The sequence below is a fragment of the Xyrauchen texanus genome, chromosome 35 (assembly GCF_025860055.1).
Source record: "Xyrauchen texanus isolate HMW12.3.18 chromosome 35, RBS_HiC_50CHRs, whole genome shotgun sequence".
Taxonomy (NCBI): Eukaryota; Metazoa; Chordata; class Actinopteri; order Cypriniformes; family Catostomidae; genus Xyrauchen; species Xyrauchen texanus.
The window spans coordinates 22,750,292-22,768,643 of record NC_068310.1 but is presented as its reverse complement, the minus strand read 5'-3'; the positions used below and the strand labels follow the sequence as shown (position 1 = coordinate 22,768,643).

The following is an 18,352-nucleotide window of genomic DNA, read 5'->3' as shown; positions in this document are numbered from 1 at the left end:
TCTATGGAGAGAAAACATAGAGAGATAAAAGGCCATGGCTGGCGCGGCGTGCTCCCATGCTAGATACGTCGCTTTCCTCCCTCAGGGATGTGGGGAACTATATGACATCTTTTGGGGCGTTGCGGAATGTTACGTGCAGTCTGGTGCACCTGCTATTTTTCCACGCAGCAGCCTGCTTGCACCTGCATCAGCAGTCCATGTAACACGGTTCAGTATTGTGCCGTTTTTAGATAGGCACCCCTAGTGTCACTACATCGACACAATGTCGAGTGAGTGACAGAAAGGGAACATCTTGGTTACTGTCGTAACCTCCGTTCCCTGATGGAGGGAATGAGACTTTGTGTGCTTCTTGCCACAACACTGTACTAAGCCGCTGAAATGGCCGGGACCTTACTCTCTGCTCCTCAGCTCAAAACCTGTCTGAACGCTTCCCTCCTTTTATACCCCTATGGCTGGGGGAGGGGCATGCAAATTCTTTCGCCAATTCTCATTGGCCTTTTCTCAAAGGTAACCGAGGCTCTCAAGAGTGACCCCTAGTGTCACTACATTGACACAATGTCTCATTCCCTCCATCAGGGAACGGAGGTCACAACAGTAACCAAGATATTTTACTATTAACCACGATTAAAAATATAATGGTTAATTTAACCATAAGAATTTAGAATCCACGGTTAAAACCGTGAAATATCTTATTTACAGTACCGGTCAAATGTTTTGATACACTTGCCTGAAATGTTTCTAATGATCTTAAAAATCTTTTGATCTGAAGGTGTATGCTTAAATGTTTGAAATTAGTTTTGTAGACAAAAATATAATTGTGCCACCATATTAATTTATTTCATTATAAAACTCATTATAAAACAAATAATAAAGAAAAGAAACCAATAAGTGCCCAAAATAGATGGAAACTTCTTCAATACAGTTTAAAAAGCATCCCAGGGTGATACCTCAAGAAGTTGGTTGAGATGTCAAGAGTACATGTCTGCAAATTGTAGGCAAAGTGTGACTACTGCGAAGATGCTAAAATATAACACAGTTTTGATTTATTTTGGATTTTGTTTAGTCACAACATAATGTGTTTCAAAACTTTTGACCAGTAGTGTATATGTGGCAAAATATTATTTATAATGTATTAATATATAATATAAAATAATTTTTCGTAAGATTTTGTAAGCCTAAATGTGAAAAACTCTTGTGCCTGTGTGGGTACATGTTTACGGGCGGTGGCCACTTGCTTTAATGGCCAGGTGTCGCAGACTGAACATGAACTTTCAATTCACGTGAAACTGAAGCTTAAACACACACATTTTTTTTATTTTAAAGTGATGAATTAAAGATGGCACTTTTTGTAATGTTTAAGCATGCACGGTTCATTTGCATGTAGTTATTATCAACAAGTACATTTTGAAAAGTTGCATCTTAAATCGTCCTCATTATTTAAAAAACTGCTTGTGGACAGTATTTAGAGTCTGTTGCTGATTCTTTATGTTAGGGTGTCTGACAGACAATGGGTTCCTTCAATAAACTGAAGGTGAAGAAACTTTTGAAGCACTCTGTTTACACTTAAGCATATCACTGAGCTCTGGATACGTGTAAGCAGTGTTGTGCCCTAGATTGTAGCATCTCTACCTCCTTTGTGTGTTTGTGTGAATGTCTGTGTTTATTTATCAGGGCTTCCCTTAGCATCCACTTATCCCCCAGAAATATGTCCAATTAGAAGTTTAGACAATTGTTATGTGATATGCATTTTTTGCATCAGTAGTGTTGCATAATAAGAAAACATGCAAATGATCGTAAAAAACGGTTAACCGTGTAAGTCAAATGGAGTTAAAAACTCACACTGTGGCATCCCTACAAAGTGAATATACTTTTTGATTTATCTGTGCATTTATTTGAACTGTTATTATGCATTAAAATGTGTTGTAATGAAACACAACACTTCTCAAACCAAATTCAATAAAGATCCAACTTTCTTTGCCCACATAGCAAATCTGCATGGTTGGGTTGTCTTTACTATGTGGGCAACAACCCAACCATGCAGATTTGCTTAGTATAACATAAGGTAGATCAAATCTTTCCTGTCCGAGCATGCTACACAACTTCTTGTCCATGTTCTTGTCATATCTAGACTGGACTACTGCAATGCTCTTCTGGCAGGACTTCCTGCATGTACAGTCACACCACTGCAGTTGATCAAGAATGCGGCGGAATGTTTGGTTTTCAATAAGCCCAAGAAAGTGCATGTCACGCATCTCTTCATCGAACTGCACTGGCTGCCAGTGGTTGCTCGCATCTAGTTTAAGGCATTGATGTTTACATACAGAACAGTCACTGGTTACACGCCCTCCAATCTACACTCAATACTTCAAGTCTTCGTGCCCTCCAGAAGCTTGCATTCAGCTGGTGAGTAGCACCTTGTGGTGCCATCTCACAAAGGCACAAAATCACTTTCTCAGCTTTCACTTCCATGTCCCTCGCTGGTGGATCAACATTCAGAACTCCACCCAAGCAGGTGACTCAACTACTCAAACCAAAGATGCATCTCTTTAGAAAGCACTATACCCAATCCTACTAACACACTAACTGACTTCTTTCTTTAAAAAAAATACAAATACAATAAAAATGTCACCACTGTCTCTTAACTTCCTCCCTATATGTACTACTCTGAGCAATTTGAAACTTTGTAATGCAACAATTCTCTTATTACTGCCTTTTTAGCACAAATCACATTTGCTATATTCATCATTTGTAAGTTGCTATTCAGAAATGCGTCTGCTAAATGAATACATATAAAAGCAATGCCAGCATCTCAGAAAAAGCTGGCAAAGCAGTATAAGGCTGGTTATTGTATGCAGTGAGACACAGAGACTGAGGACATTCCCAAAGTCATTGTTGTTTCTAGATGGGTGTATCATCACTGGCTGTGCACTCATCCATGCATGGCTTGATGATTTTACTCAGCCCTTGCCTTTGGGGAAGGATCCCCCCATGCCATATCATCACGAGGAACCTGCGTGTATCATCCATCATCTACCAATTCTCTCACCGTTTCACTTTTATACCCTTACTGATAAAATAGAGTGTGATGGACAAGCAATGAAGTACACCAAATATCGTCATATACAGCTCATGTTAAAGGAATAGTTCACCCAAAAAAGTAAATTCTGTCATTATTTACCCTCATGTTATTCTAAACCCATATGACTTTCTTTCCTGTGGGGACCAAAAATTGAGCTGTTATGCAGATTGACACCACCTCAGTCACCATTCAGTTTCATTGTATGAAAAAGAATGACAATGAGACTGTATGGTGACCACGACCAGAGCAGCTTGAACATTCTGCAAAATATTTGTGTGTGTGTGTGTGTGTGTGTGTGTGTGTGTGTGTGTGTGTGTGTGTGTGTGTGTGTGTGTGTGTGTGTGTGTGTGTGTGTGAGCGTGTATTTATCACTTTGTGGGGACCAAATGTCCCCATAAGGATAGTAAAACCTGAAATGTTTGACCTTGTGGGGACATTTTGTCGGTCCCCATGAGGAAAACAGCTTATAAATCATACTAAATTATGTTTTTTGAAAATGTAAAAATGCAGAAAGTTTTCTGTGAGGGTTAGGTTTAGGGGTAGGGTTAGGTTTAGGGGATAGAATATAAAGTTTGTACAGTATAAAAACCATTATGTCTATGGAAAGTCCCCATAAAACATGGAAACACAACATGTGTGTGTGTGTGTGTGTGTGTGTTTCACAGAAAGAAGTCAAAAGCATTTTGAAAAACACAAGGGTGAGTAATTGAAGACATAATTGTTATTTTGGGGTGAACCATCTCTTTAATATTCCCTTTTGTTTGGCAGTCGTCATGCCGAGAATGTGTGAGAAAGAAAAAAGTGTGATGATGCTATGTTCCCAAACACAGCTTTATGGGTCAGTTAACAGATTTATGGATTTGATTATATGAATAAATTCACACCACACCTCAGATTCTTACCTGCAATTAAGGTTTCTTTTGGTACCAAGTCATTACTGCTGTGGAGCTCAACAAAGTGATACAAAAGAGAAATTACTATTTGGCTGCATATCAAGCGGCAGCAACCTTCAAAGGCCATCATTTAACAGGTAACAGATCCAGCACCACTGTATATTTCATTACTGAGGCCTCATTATTCTGTAATTCCCTCCCTGTGGACAAGGTCTGATAACTAATACACTCCAAATGGATGACAGATACAGTTTTTCTTTCACATGTATGTTGAATGTTTGTTTGGCAGTCACCATAAAGACCTTTTCATCACATTCATACGTGAGCAATGAAACAGGCAGTTAACTGCTGTGTTATTACTCATGGGGGGAAAGTTGGAAATTCGCCCATTAGGCCCACAGGTCATTAAATAGTCATACATCAAAGGCGGCTGAATCTAATTTAGTCATATCTAGTGCACTCTTACGAAGCACAACAACGTGTATGTGTGAGACTTCACAAAACTAACATACAAGTAAAGTAATGAGGCCATTGTGTTGTTTTAATAACTCTCCTTGTTCCATGACATTGTTGCAGTGTAAACATTATTTAGATATTTGTATGTATATATCAAGTGTGCATTCCTGGCTAGTGAAGACATGCGAGGGGAGAGAGGCACAAGGCCTATTATGAGATCTACTGAGGAATTATCATCCCCTCCCCTCGCCATAAAATGTAAAAGGGTTGAAGAGAGTCTGATTGAAGCATCACACCTGCTTTGTGTACAAATTATAACATTGAGATAGTTTTCACTAGTCCTCATTTCCCCATTATCTGTGGTAGGTCAAATGGACAGCTATACATACTTCAGATCCGCCACACCTACTTATAGCAGCGTACCGTAATGTTGTACTCTCCAAGAGGGAAAATATCTCTTGTGGTTTTGAGCTTCTGAGGAGTACTTTTAAACTTAGAAAAGAGATAAAGGGGATCACTGTAAGATTACATCTCAGGTACATAGTTATTTAACCGCTTAGCCTATAGAATAATAATAAACATAATACTTCAATGTCAGCTAAAAAATAAATAAACAAAATAGAGTAAAATAAAAGACTGGGGACGTGACCTACACACCCGGTCCCGTATTAGGCTAATTATGCCACCGTGAGGGATAAAGGTCGACTGCAGAGGATCGTGCGGGAGAGAGAGATCGTTAACGGACATGTCCGTCGTGTGTGTTTATGCTGTCTTTTAAGTTTATCATTAAACTATTATTTATATTGAAAAGCCGGTTCTCACCTCCTCCTTTCCATTGATCCCTTTACACTGACCTATAATCATTCCACTGTACTCAGTGTCCCATTGAGTGTCTCATGGGAGTGCCCCAATGACCTTAAATCCCAGTGTTCAGTAAATGTCAGGGCTGGACAAGGATATTTGTATTTGCTGGAGCTGTGGTGCAGCAGTATGTGTACATGCTCTGGACGTGTGTGAACTGTTGGCCAATTTGGATCCCAGGTTTAAGTCCAGTCTGTTTCCTGGTTGCAATCCTCTTATCTCACCCCTATTTTCCCAGCTATAGCCTACATTATTGTCCTAAAGGCAAGAAGCCCAAAAAATAAGAATATTTTTATTCTCTGCCATCAGTCACAATGTAACTTGCAAAGACCATGCCAAACAACCTTTTTCAGAAATGCCAATTTCAAGGCCGTAAAAGTTTCTCCCTCTTTGAGACGTTAAGAAATTATAACTTCTTTAGCTATAAGTACTAAAGCAAATAAGATTAAACAGTTGTAGCTCACTCTAAGGTTTTTGGTTAATCAATTAGCTCTTTAATTAGATTACCACCCAGAATGATCTCACTGTAAATTTGATGACAGTAGGTCGTAAGTTTTTCAGCTGAAATCAATCTGTACTTAACGAAATTCGAATCACTGCCCCCTGTGGCTGAAGCTGAAAGTGTTGTTGAACATATGAGCATGAGTAAGGTAATGTTTTCAGATGAAATGTCCAGAGCAGCACCAAAAGTGAGTTGTTATAGTTGTAAATGATGTACGTAATATAGTGAACAGGAATGCATATTTTATTAATCATATGTTTAATATGACCAGAGCTTGACAATAACAACTGCCAAATATGGGGAGAGACACATGATGCTATGCGAGGTTCGGACATGTGAATGGCAAGCTCTGCTCACTTTGCTAGTTTTAACACTATTTATGTCATAAATCGGTGAGATTCGATACACTCTGTTCCATTACTGTTCTAGGAGGACAATAGGTTAAAAAATTCTAAAAGACACTTACGTGCTCAAGCTGACACCCCCTCAGAGGCCTCCAGCCCAGTAGTCGATTTGGTCAGAGAAGTGCAGGAAATTCAGCGAGAAATGTTGAACATGTCGGCAATGCTGATGAAGGTCATTGCTGACTTGGAGGATCTTGCTGTAATACGTCGATCGTCACTGCCATGGAGAAGAAATTCGCTGAGGTGGTTACAAGAGTGGGGGATGTCGAGAAACGGATCGATTATCTGGAGTCATCGGAGAGGGAATTATCTGGTAATCCATTAGCAACCAAGGTGGATTTGGGGCTTGTCTGGGAGAAGTTGGAGGACTTTGAGAACCATAGCCGGCAAAATAACATCCATATTGTTTGAATTCCTGAGGCCGAAGAGGCTCAGTATATGGTAAAATTCCTGGACGGGCTCTTTCCAAGTCTGCTTGAAATAACAGGCCATAAACTGGAAATCGAGCGATCTCACAGGGTTCCAGCTCTGCGATCCACTGAGGGAGAGAGGCCCCAATCAATTCTGGCCAAATTTCTGAGATCATATGATAAAGATCTCGTGTTATGCGAGGCGAGAAATAAAAGAAGGCTTTCTTGAAGAACCACAGCATTTTCTTTTTCCCAGACTTTGCGAATTCGACAAGAGAGAAACGTACTCGATTCAAGGAATGCAAGAAACTTTCACATTAACGGAAGGCCGCTTTTGCACTGACGTTGCCAGCCAAATTGAGAAAAGATGCTAAGGATGGCCGTAAAACATTCACATGTCCCCAGCAAGCAATGTCCTTCATAAAGTCAATGGAGTAAGTTATTTTATCACATTGCAGCCAAGTGGACCAACTCATTCACTTGACTGTCACATGAAACTGAAAGCCTTTTATGTTTCTTTTTGTGCTGGTTCCACCTAGCGGCTGGAGTTTGTTTTGTGGAGTAACACTCCTTCTGGACAGTGTTATGGATGAATCTGCATGTTATTTGTGCTTATGCCCCCTGCTGGTTGGAGTTTGTTTAGTGGAGTATTTCTTGCAAGTCATTGGAGTGATTAGGAAATTTGTTGCACTCATGTAGCAGCCGAATGGGCCAGCTCACTGAACATTCGTTTGACTGTCCAAGGAAACTGAGCACACTTCTTTTATTTTTTTGTGCTGGTTCCACCTAGCGGCTGGAGTTCGTTTTGTTTAGGAACAACCCTTTGGGACAGTTATGTGGATGAATCTACACATTCTTTGTGTTTTATTCTACCTATTGGCTGGAGTTTGTTTTATAGATTATCTTTTGTTTTGTAATTCTCTCACAAAATTTGTATAGAAACACCGGACTTGAGCAATCCGATGGCAAGATTTTCGCGGGGGCTCTTGTAGTGTGTTTGTAAAGTGTTTTCCCTGCAAATGACAACAAGGCATATAATTTTGTGAACTGCTTTGCATGACCACCAAGGAATATACAAAAAAGACAAAGTAAATACAGGTTTTGATAATGTCCTGATGTCATTGTAATGTCATTTTTTTATTTTAATTTTAATTAATCCAGCTCCTTTCTCTCATTGTTAAACGGGATTACCAAACTAAACGAGCGACATGCCTCCTTTGTTAATCTGTCATAACATCTTAAAATCCACGATCCCGGTTCCGGGATTTAAAATTACGTCAGTAATAATGTACTTCCAATTTTAAATGTATGCGGAGGAGTTATGAGCTCATATCTGGTACCATTTGAAAGCTTAGAATGTCTACTTTCTTGAGATATGCATCACTTTGGCATTTGTTGTACACCAAGTAACTTATTTACAATAAATTACATAGTTCCACCCATCAAAAGTCGTGTCATAATTATGTGCGTTTTTGAATACATATGTCTCATATCGCTCAAATATGACGCACATGTACAAACCATGTATCAAATGAAAGCTCTCATTGCCAGTAAGAAGTTCCAATAAGTCTTTTTATTGAGGTATAATCACATATCTAATACACTTCGAATGAATCATGAAGTAGTATACAATCATACAAGTGAAATTATTGAATATTTGCCGTGCTACTCGCACTAGACAGCACAGTTAGCCACAAATGCTACATAATCCTTTACCTTAGGTTATTCTCTGCAAAATGAGCCGTTTTTCAGTGTTTTCTGTGGTTGTGTGCCCAAGTAATCCCTCGATGTGTCACACGAGTGCAGAAACACCACAAAGTAATGTTATATGATATTCAGCAATCCAGGAAAATATGTAAACATCCGATCCGGATAAAGCATATATTGCCGTAAAGCTTAGACCCTCCGCTTTCCGGCAATGTCTCTCAAGATCAAATAGACCAATCAGGGGCTGTGATATTGCATCCAGACTGTGAAGTGATCACTGGGTAGGTTACGTGCGCAAAACACACAGACGCGTCTCACCAGACACCAGAGCGCATATTTACCACTTTCAACAGTGTTTTATGTAATGACAAAGGGTTTTCTGTAAAATTACACTGGGATTTTGCATTTATAGCACTGTATATGGGTATGGGGAGACTTTAGATTTGGGTAGGCGGAAAGTACACCAAAAAAGGTAATATTCCTCCCTTCAAATAAATTGAAATAGATATTAAATAAAACATGATACAGACAAAATTCCTTTTTCAGGTATTTGCTGACATCTAGTGGAAACAGCCAAAACTGTCTGCTTGCTGCTAGGGTTTACAGGGCTTGAGTTATACACTTTCAAAAATGAATTTATATAAAAAAAATCAAAAAGCGCCTCTTTTTTTAGGAGGGTTATTACTGTTCAGACAACATATATTTAATTTTTTTTAATTTTTAGCAGTGTTTTATGCAACTTTAAAGGGTTTCCTGTAAAATGACACCAAAACTGTGTATTTAGGCCAAAGTATGTGGGAATGGGAAGCTTTTTAATTTGGGTAGGCCAAATCCAGGCGGAAATCCCCAAAAATGGCAAGGTTCTTAAGAGGATAATAATATGCTGATGCCTGCTCATTCATAAATTGAATGAGGAAATGGGGCGTATTAGTTCAGTGGCTCAAACCAATAATATGCACCATCACAGCCCACACTCCAATTGCTATTGGTTCACACAGCAGTCAGTCTTGACATCTGGGAAAAGCAACCAAAGTGCCTCACGATTCAAACAAGTGCAGTGTTGCGGCTACAGCTGTTTAGAACAGTTACGTGCTGATTGCAAAGTTATATAATTTTAGAGGGGCTGAAGCCCTCCTAAAAAAGGCCTAATAACACCAATGGCTGCTGCTAAGACACTTGGAAAGTGAGGACAGTTCTAGGAGAGCGTGCTCGGTGTCTGCACACGCTCACGAGACTGTTCCTCACTGCATCCAGTAGATTATGCACTCCTGCGTCATTGCATTTTAAAAGCACTAAACATGCCTGTCATATCAGACAAGTTAATCTGAGCAAGCTGAATGAAACATGGTCTTGCGTGAACCACCACAGCACACACACCATCATGCTAATTGCCAGAGCTCTGGGATAGCAAAGAGAGGATCTTGCATGAGTTAATCGAGCTCCACACGATATCATGGTGGAGGCCACAAAACGTGAATTATACAGAGAATGATCTACTTTAAAGCACTGTACAGAGGAAGTCAAACCCCGCAAACTGCTAAACAGTCTCGACATAAGGAACAGCACTGAGGTTGTAAAGAGGAGACAGACATCAATTGCAAGGCTTTTTAAAATACACATCATTATCCTTACTAAAATGTTTCATGTTCTTTACTGCAGTACCACTAACTAAAAACTGGTATAGATTCATATTAAATCTATTGGGGGAATCTTTAAGACTTCGGTTTTATTACAACTGTGAAAGTTGAAGAAATAGGTTTCTAAATATGTTTAGCCTATTATTTTTTTTAATACTATAAATACATTGTCTTACTTGTGGTTAAGGCCTCATTATTATAAATATCACAATTTAACAATGAAAGAACAATGGTAAACTTTCATAAAGTCTACAATTTCGAACTAAGGGGTCTGGACTTCCATGAATTATGGACAAATGTATGGGTTTCCTCCTGTTCTATCGTACTCCTGTTCTAGCTGGTCATGTTTGCCTTCAGATTTTCAAAGAGATGACTCTTTCAAATAAAATGTTCAAACAAATATATACAGTTACAGTCTCCAGTTACCTTTATCAGCTTTTGCAAAGCAGAGGATTTTGACTAGTGAAAATGATGAGTGGCTAGTGACTTTGCAACACCACTAGCCACAGTGGCTGGTGAGTGAAAAAGTTAATATCAAGCCCTGATCCTAACCTAACCCTAAACCTAACAGTTAGTGGAGTACAAATTTAATTCTGAATTAATGCAAAGGTTTCTGATTGGAGATGCTGCTTGTCAGTAACTCGCATGGGGAGTGGCAATGAGGTGGATTTCAGGGTACCAGAACATTTGGTAGCAACATGTTGAGTTCCCGTGTGATCATGTTTTTATAGCATGTTGGCAGTATGTATGCACTAGGTCAATAAACACGGATCCTACAAATCTCACCTATACTGTATATCTAAAAGTGATCTCCATCCCGAATAATAAATGCCACCTTAGAATATAATATCTGGATCCTCAGAACAAAGTGTGGTGATGGAAAGCTTCATGGATCAGTTAATGTATTTGATTATTGTATTCAATTCACAACACACCTCAACTCACCTTCTTGCCTGAAATTGAAGTTTCTTTTGGTAACAAGTCATTAATGCTTTGGAACTCAACATAGAAATTCAAATGATACATTATTATTTAGCTAGATATCAAGCAGCAGAAACCTTCAAAGGCCATCATTATATAGATTCCCAGCATGGTGTGTATTGGTCGTAGGACAATAAGTAGCACATGAATCCTACAAAGTCTCACCTATATCTCTAATGGTGATCTTCATTCCTAACTTTGAATGTCACCTTAACCTAAAGTCCCCTGCCCAAGTAATGCTTCTTGGCAGTGACACAATCTGGCATAACATTGGGTTTTACAGTGATTATGTCAATACTCTCTGATTGTATAGGACAAGATGAAAAGAATGTAAGCATGGGGAAGGAGAGTGACTAATCCTTCTCAAGGTGTCCTCTTTCAAGACCCTTTCTAGGAGGCTTTGTGAGGGGCTTATTCGGCCTACTGCCCCAGTTTTTTCAGGGGGCTGCACCACCCCTATCAGATGTCCCAGACACAGCGGAGTCAGCCTGGCCCATGAATGACAGAATCAATGGGCTGGGAAAGAGCTCTGCCAAGGGTCTTCAAATATCTCCCCACTTAATTTTCCCAGGAATTGCATCATGGCAGCCTGCCTGTGCTGGGCCATGAATGGACGAAGAAGATGTGGTAAAGGAGACACTTAGAGTGCGATGATGAGAAAGCACCAAGAAGTCTCAGTAAGTTACAGCCTCAAGAGGCCCTGGGGTTGACTCTAGGTCAGTGGTCATAGCCTCTTTTACAGGGGCCAAGTACTTCAAATAAACATGCAGTACAGAGATAAGGCACAACCAGACTGCCACAACATACTACAGTGATGTGTTAAAACTAGGAACTCGCTCTCCCTCTCTAACATTTATCTGAATAAAACAATAACCCTTGTCAACAAGATCACTCAAGCACTCTAGCTATGGTGAGAGTGGTTGGCACACTGGTAGAGGGGAAGAGATATTTGAGAATACCAACTTGGGTAGTGGGCTAGGACAAGAGCTAATTTTCCAATGGAAACCCCAATATCTAAACAATACGGCAGCAACAAACAACTAAAGGATTGAAGTAGAAAACTCTGGCCATGCTGGAGCCAGAAAATGTCAACGCACTTTTGTATATTATAATTTAGCTAAAGAGAGCACAATGACATTTTCAAAGGTTTCCAAGACATGAAATATATTTGTCAGAATTTAAAATATCTGTGTTTATTTTATACACAAACAAATGGGTGACACTTTACAATAAGGTTTTATTAGTTTATTAGTTTTCCAATTCCAATTCCAGCTTCTCCTTAAGCTTTCGAGGTACATCCAGCAAATTTTGCCCAGACCTTGCTATGACTTTTCTAAAGGCCCGTGTATAATTCTAAAGGCCCGGGTTTTTAATGCATTTCGGATTGGCTTGTGCCATTCAACTGCGTTGTTTTTCAAAGTATACTCTTCTGATCATGAGCAAATACCGTCCATCCACACAAACAACCAACCACCCAAATCCCCTATCCATCCACCCATCCATCCATTCATCCATCCATCCACACAAACACCCAGCCACCCAAGTCCAACATCTATCCAACCATCCATCCGTTTATCCACACAAACACCCAGCCACCCAAGTCCCCCATCCATCCAACCATCCATCCATCCCACAAACACCCAAGTCCCCCATCCATCCATCCAACCACACAAACACCCAGCCACCCAAGTCCCCATCCATCCATCCCACAAACACCCAGACACCCAAGTCCCCACTCCATCCATCCATCCGGCCATCCACACAAACACCCAGCCACCCAAATCCCCCATCCGTCCGTCCATCTATCCATCCATCCGTCCATCTTTCTATCAATCTATCTATCTATCTATCTGTTTGTCTGATGGACAATTGGGCACATAAAACATTCTATCCATCCATCCATCCACACCAACACCCAGCCACCCAAGACCCCCACCCATCCATCCATCCATCCATTTATCTATCTATCTGCTGTTCTTTCTGTTTGTTTGTCTGACAGACAGTTGGGCCTGTTAAACCTTCAAAAAATAAAGCTTTTACAATTATTTTAAACTTCAGTGCTAGGCTTTTTAAAGCCAACATTAAAATTTGTCTTGACAAACTTTACCTATCTAGTTTCTATATATACTATCTGTTTTACAGATTAGATAAGATTAGTACATTTATTATGACCAAACATGAACCAACAAGTTGTACATTTATATAAACACTAACTAAGATTAATACATACCTTAAAAAAATCATTATTTATTGCTAGTTTGTGATAAATAATGTATTAGCTTACGTTAACAAATATAAATGTATTGTTAAGTGTTACCAATACGTGTGTGTCAGAGTTTCCATCTATTGTTATCATCATCCGTAACCTCTGACACCACACAGTCTCAAATAATAAACAAGCCCTTCTGCGTGTTCTAGTGGCGGGTCTGGTGGAGAACCCCTGCCAAGAGAACTAATTGATGCTCTGATGATTCCCTTTTGAATGTGCATTCTTCACATAACTTAGACAGTTATCCAGGCAGTCGTTTATTTCACACATTTGAGCCTGCTCATTCACACTATATCATAAATGAAACACTTGCAAAACTGTTCTATCCATTTTTTATCACACACACACTGAATCGCAGTATGTTGATCTGTTTGAGAATAACAGCTGTCAAGGTCTGAAATACTCTAAAAACATATGTTGAAGTCTGTGCCAAGCTAATCAGAAATAGTTATAGCATCTCCATCAAGGGCTTTGGATGTGCTATGTGTAAGTCTGTTCAAACAGGCAAAGTTTGCAGAGCAGCTGACAACTTCTACTCAGGAACATTTTCAAAGTATTATGAGAGACATTTATTACTCCCAAGTTGAATCAGTATTGTCTTCTGGTGAGTCTCCAGACCTATTGAAATGCACTTAACATACCTCACTCTAAGGTACATTCTCATTATTGTTTAGTGTAATTTTGACACAGTAAGAAAGGCACTGTTGCTGAAATTCATTACATTTACATTTGTGTATTTGGCCAACACATTTATTTAAATTGATTTAAAGGTATACATTTTATTCTTTGTCATTTTACACTTTGATCAGCTTCTTTTGTCAAGCTGATCTACAGGGACAATTAATGTGCATTTGTGTGCAGTGAATAGTATGGTAAGCCAAAATAATGTATAGGCTTTTTAACTTTTATGTCAGGATACGTTGTGAATATACTTAATATTAAAGCAAGGTGGTCACTGATCACAGCTATATCAGAAGTTATATGTCCAAGTTTGTTACTCAAATAAAGACCCATCATGAGGCAAGCTAATTGTATCAATATTTATGTAAAACACAGAATAAATAGCGCCAAGAGGACATATCATACCTCTCAAATAAAACAATAACTGAACACATCTGATGTGGATTCATTTTCAAACATCAAAAAGCAATGTCAAAAGCATTGTGTGGAGCTGAGAAATAAAGAAGAGGACATAACCAGAAGAAAAGCATTGAGAAACAAAATACAGTATATGGGTAGTTTGCACAGAATGATAACCTTTTGTTTAATTGAATGTTGAACTTTACATGTATGTATAAAGATAAGTGTATTCTTAGGATCTGCAACTTGTCACCATTTCTTTTAATATGTTCACAATTGTTTATATATATATATATATATATATATATATATATATATATATATATATATATATATATATATATATATATATTTAACATTTTTATATATTTAAATTTTTTAATTTTACCATTTTAATCACCTTTTTGCCTGTATTCCATTTTAAATGGTCCTGCTGTGTGACAAAATTAATTTTCAAAAGTACAAATACAATTTTCTTTTTAATATATTCCCCAATTGGGAAATATTGCTAAAATAGTTAGAATTAGAACATTTAAAATGTATTTAGCATGTCACACCACAGGACAATGCAGAAACGGCTTGACATTTCTTTTTAACAGCCCAAATACTGTATCATTAGGATATAAAAATAGGATATCATTATGGCTGTTACCTTTGTACTGCCATCCAGTTCCTCACTGTTGGAAAGGGTGGTGTTGAATGCTTCAGTGTGTTGTGGCGTGAGCTCCTTCGGCCTCTTCCGCACCTTCCTACCCTCAGCCCACCCTAGAAGTATACACTGGCTCCAGAGCACTGCCGTCACCACAGCTAGCAGCCAGCAATGCATCTTCAGTCCACCAGCCAGAAGAATGTTGTTGGGTCAGACTCACTCTCTTTGTCTGTTCTCTTTGTGGAAAGTTCTTGGTCACTCGTCTTAGAGAAATACAAAGCAACAGCGAGATGTCCCCTGGTTTCTAATCATACGCTTGACCTCACTGGAAGAAAATACTGTAAGAGACAGGCAAAGTGATTAAGGGACTTCTCCTCCCGGTGTGAAATAAGCTGACTGATACCTCAGCTTGGTCTTGATCTTCTAGGGCTCAAGCTCCTTTGGCAGAAACAAAGTGAAGCTTACTCAACTATGAAATGTGTCAAGTGGAGTGGTCCTGAGGAATGACAGGTCGTTGCTGAGCTGACGGCAAATAAACCCATTAGTGAGATTTTTCACGCTTCTTGCCCTGTGAGGGGTACCAGAGGGCAACTGAGGAAGGTCCAGGCAGATGAAGAAAGGTGGGGAGAGGGGATTGGATGGAGATTACTCAGATTCCCTTGCTCTTTCTCTGGTTCTTTACCTCTGTCTGCTCTGGATTCTCTGTGGTGTTGCAGACAGGGATGCAGCTAAGTTGATTCTCTGGTAAGCAACACTGTGCCCTCGCCCCATCAGTCTTCACATGTGGTTCCTTATTGAAGCTGAGGTGGAAAAAAATGTCCAAAGGGAATTCGAAGTTGGAAGCAGTCCAATTTTCGTAGCCTTTCGCCTTCTTTTGCCTTTTTTTTTCCTTGCAGGGAAAAATTGGTCCCCCACGACTGCCTCGTAGCAACTTCAACGAAGTGAAGCACTCGATGGGATGATCGCAGTCTGACACCCTCAAACGCACCCACTTGCACACATCTCACCAGTCCTAATTCATCAGTCCATTCCAGCAGGGTGACAAAAACAAATGCTCACTCACCTCTAAGTGCACAATCTGCCTAGACTGTGGTAGGTCTTGCTTACTCTGTTCTTTCTTGTTTCAACACAGTTGTGCTTTCCCTCTCTCATATAGTATGCTCGTACTCCTGCACACTCTCACTCAACTTACAGGAGGGCTCACAGCAGAATTTATCACAACCACCCCCCTCCCTCTCTCTCTCTCTCTCTCTCTCTGATTCCCCTGCTTCTCTTTTCCTCATCAGTGAAACTGGCAAACCCATGTGAGCTCAGCCCTGTTTTATCTCACTTATGAAATACTCAAGTGTTAAAAAAGCAAGGGAGAGCTCTTTGGCAGGCAGACTCAAGGGAATGCATGTTCATGTGTGCAAGTGTAAATCTGAGTTTGTTAGTAGGCCTATGTGTCCTACTTTGGAGTAGCTCTGTACATGTGACATTTAGTCCCAAAAAATCCAAACAACTCACAAAGAACAGCTTTATGGCATCATTTGTAGAAAGAGGTGCTGATAATGCATATTATAAAATTTCATAAAATGCAACACTGCACTTTTGAGTAAAACTTTTAAAAAGAAAAGACAAGATGAGTTGCAAGATGAGTGTAATATTAGTGTTTATGTATCCTCTCATTTCCAATTTATATCTATAGACATTAATGTCAGCCATTCATTGTTTTACATTTACATAAAACTAATAATCAAAGCAGCATGACATATTTTAATACTATCTCTGCACAGCATTAGTACTGGAAAATGTTCTACGACACTTAAGGCTCTTCCTCCCTCTGGTGGCTGACAATCCTGCTCAAATGCATCTTGTTCTGATCAATAATTGTTCAGTCCATTAAATACTGTTTGTGTATTATTTAAATAGGAAATTAAGATTTATAGATTTATAGATTATACTTCTGTAAGCTACTTGTAAAATGTTCAAATATAGAAATTCAGTAATACTATTTCTAATAAATATTTACAGACTTATATATAATTATAAACCTAATTATATACTGAAAACTAAAAGATGTAAACCTACTGGTACTGCTTGATGTGTCTGAATAATTGTAACATTTTATATATTATATAATAGGTATGCTATAATGATAAAGACAAAGTGTCTCTATGCCCCCAAGCTATCACTAATAAAAAAATATTTCTTACATTAAAAAATAAGAAAAATAATTAAATATAAAAAATGACAGTTCTTACAAAGCCATAGAATAAAGATTGAGTTTAGCTTAGTCATGATGTTCCATTTTCTACACAAATGCAACAGTGTCCCAAACTATCCTGAACTGTCCTGGGTTCCAGATCAGAGACAGAAACCAATAAATGCTGACAAGTGATTTGTTAATTTTCTAGTTGTTAAAGAGCTCCAAAGGTGTCATGTATTTACAGATAGGGTGATGCCTGAGAAAGGACAAAAGCTAAGCAAAGTGTTCATTACAATCAAAGGCATCTTCACCTTATCATGTCTGAAACTATCCATTGTTCCCTATACACCCACAAACCTTCTTGAGGTATTGCTTTGACAAAGATAGCACTGTTGGAACAAAGTACTTTTCAATCACTCTGGACAAAAAGAAAAACACTAAATTGATCCAGAGATGTGGACCTGTTGACCTTGGACACAGTAGCAGGCCACACAGGGCTTTAAATCCGAGTGTATCACCCTGCAGATTAGCATCAAAGTATGTCTACAACATTTGATCTTTGTACCAAGACCAACAGAACAGTCAGTATGTGATGATATATTATGGTGAACACACAAATGTACATTGCATAGATTTAATTAGGCTTAAGAATTCCCAACAATATTCCAATTCCTATAACGACACAAATAAGTAAGCGATAATAAATGTCTCACTGTACATCAGTGTACATTTTTAGTCCCACTCCATCCCTGATGGATCATTTTACTCTTTATTGAACAGTAATTTTTGCCAAGTTTTACAAGTTAAATAACTGTTTTGCATATGTCCTGAAAGTAATAATAAAAATAAATAAAAATATTTTAAAAATCCCGATTCAGGCTTTGTTCAATGTTTTGTGAGAGTGTAGAATCGTGAATTCAGTACAGTAAATCGAACAAAATACACCCTTTTTCATTTCTGATTTAACATATTTTAAAAAATATACAGGGGGGGTGGGTCTGTTTTTTATCTGATTAATTGAAGAAATAATTAAAAATTAATTGATAATCAAAATAATAATTAGTTGCATCCCTACAATAGGTAAATAACTAATAAACATGTTACAAAAAGTAATATATAAAATATAATATGTTATTTATTTATTGAATACATTTTTAAAAAGCCAATATGTGACCAAAATTATATTTAAAAATAAAAAATAAATAGAATTAGTAAAATGTATATTTTCATAATGTA

General features: G+C 38.5%; 1 protein-coding gene across 4 annotated transcripts in view; it reads right to left on the bottom strand.

Annotated features, from left to right (window-relative positions):
• The window catches only part of c1qtnf12 (C1q and TNF related 12), a 46,697-nt gene extending 30,600 nt beyond the window's left edge, over window positions 1-16,097 (bottom strand). For 3 of the 4 annotated variants that reach the window (XM_052106193.1, XM_052106192.1, XM_052106189.1), the window contains exon 1: window positions 14,932-16,097. In XM_052106193.1, the coding sequence (XP_051962153.1) occupies window positions 14,932-15,105 (174 nt within the window). In that variant the 5' untranslated portion in view covers window positions 15,106-16,097. The remainder of the gene's footprint in view (window positions 1-14,931) is intronic. The other variant, XM_052106191.1, reaches the window with a different exon arrangement.
• Window positions 16,098-18,352: the final 2,255 nt, after the last annotated feature.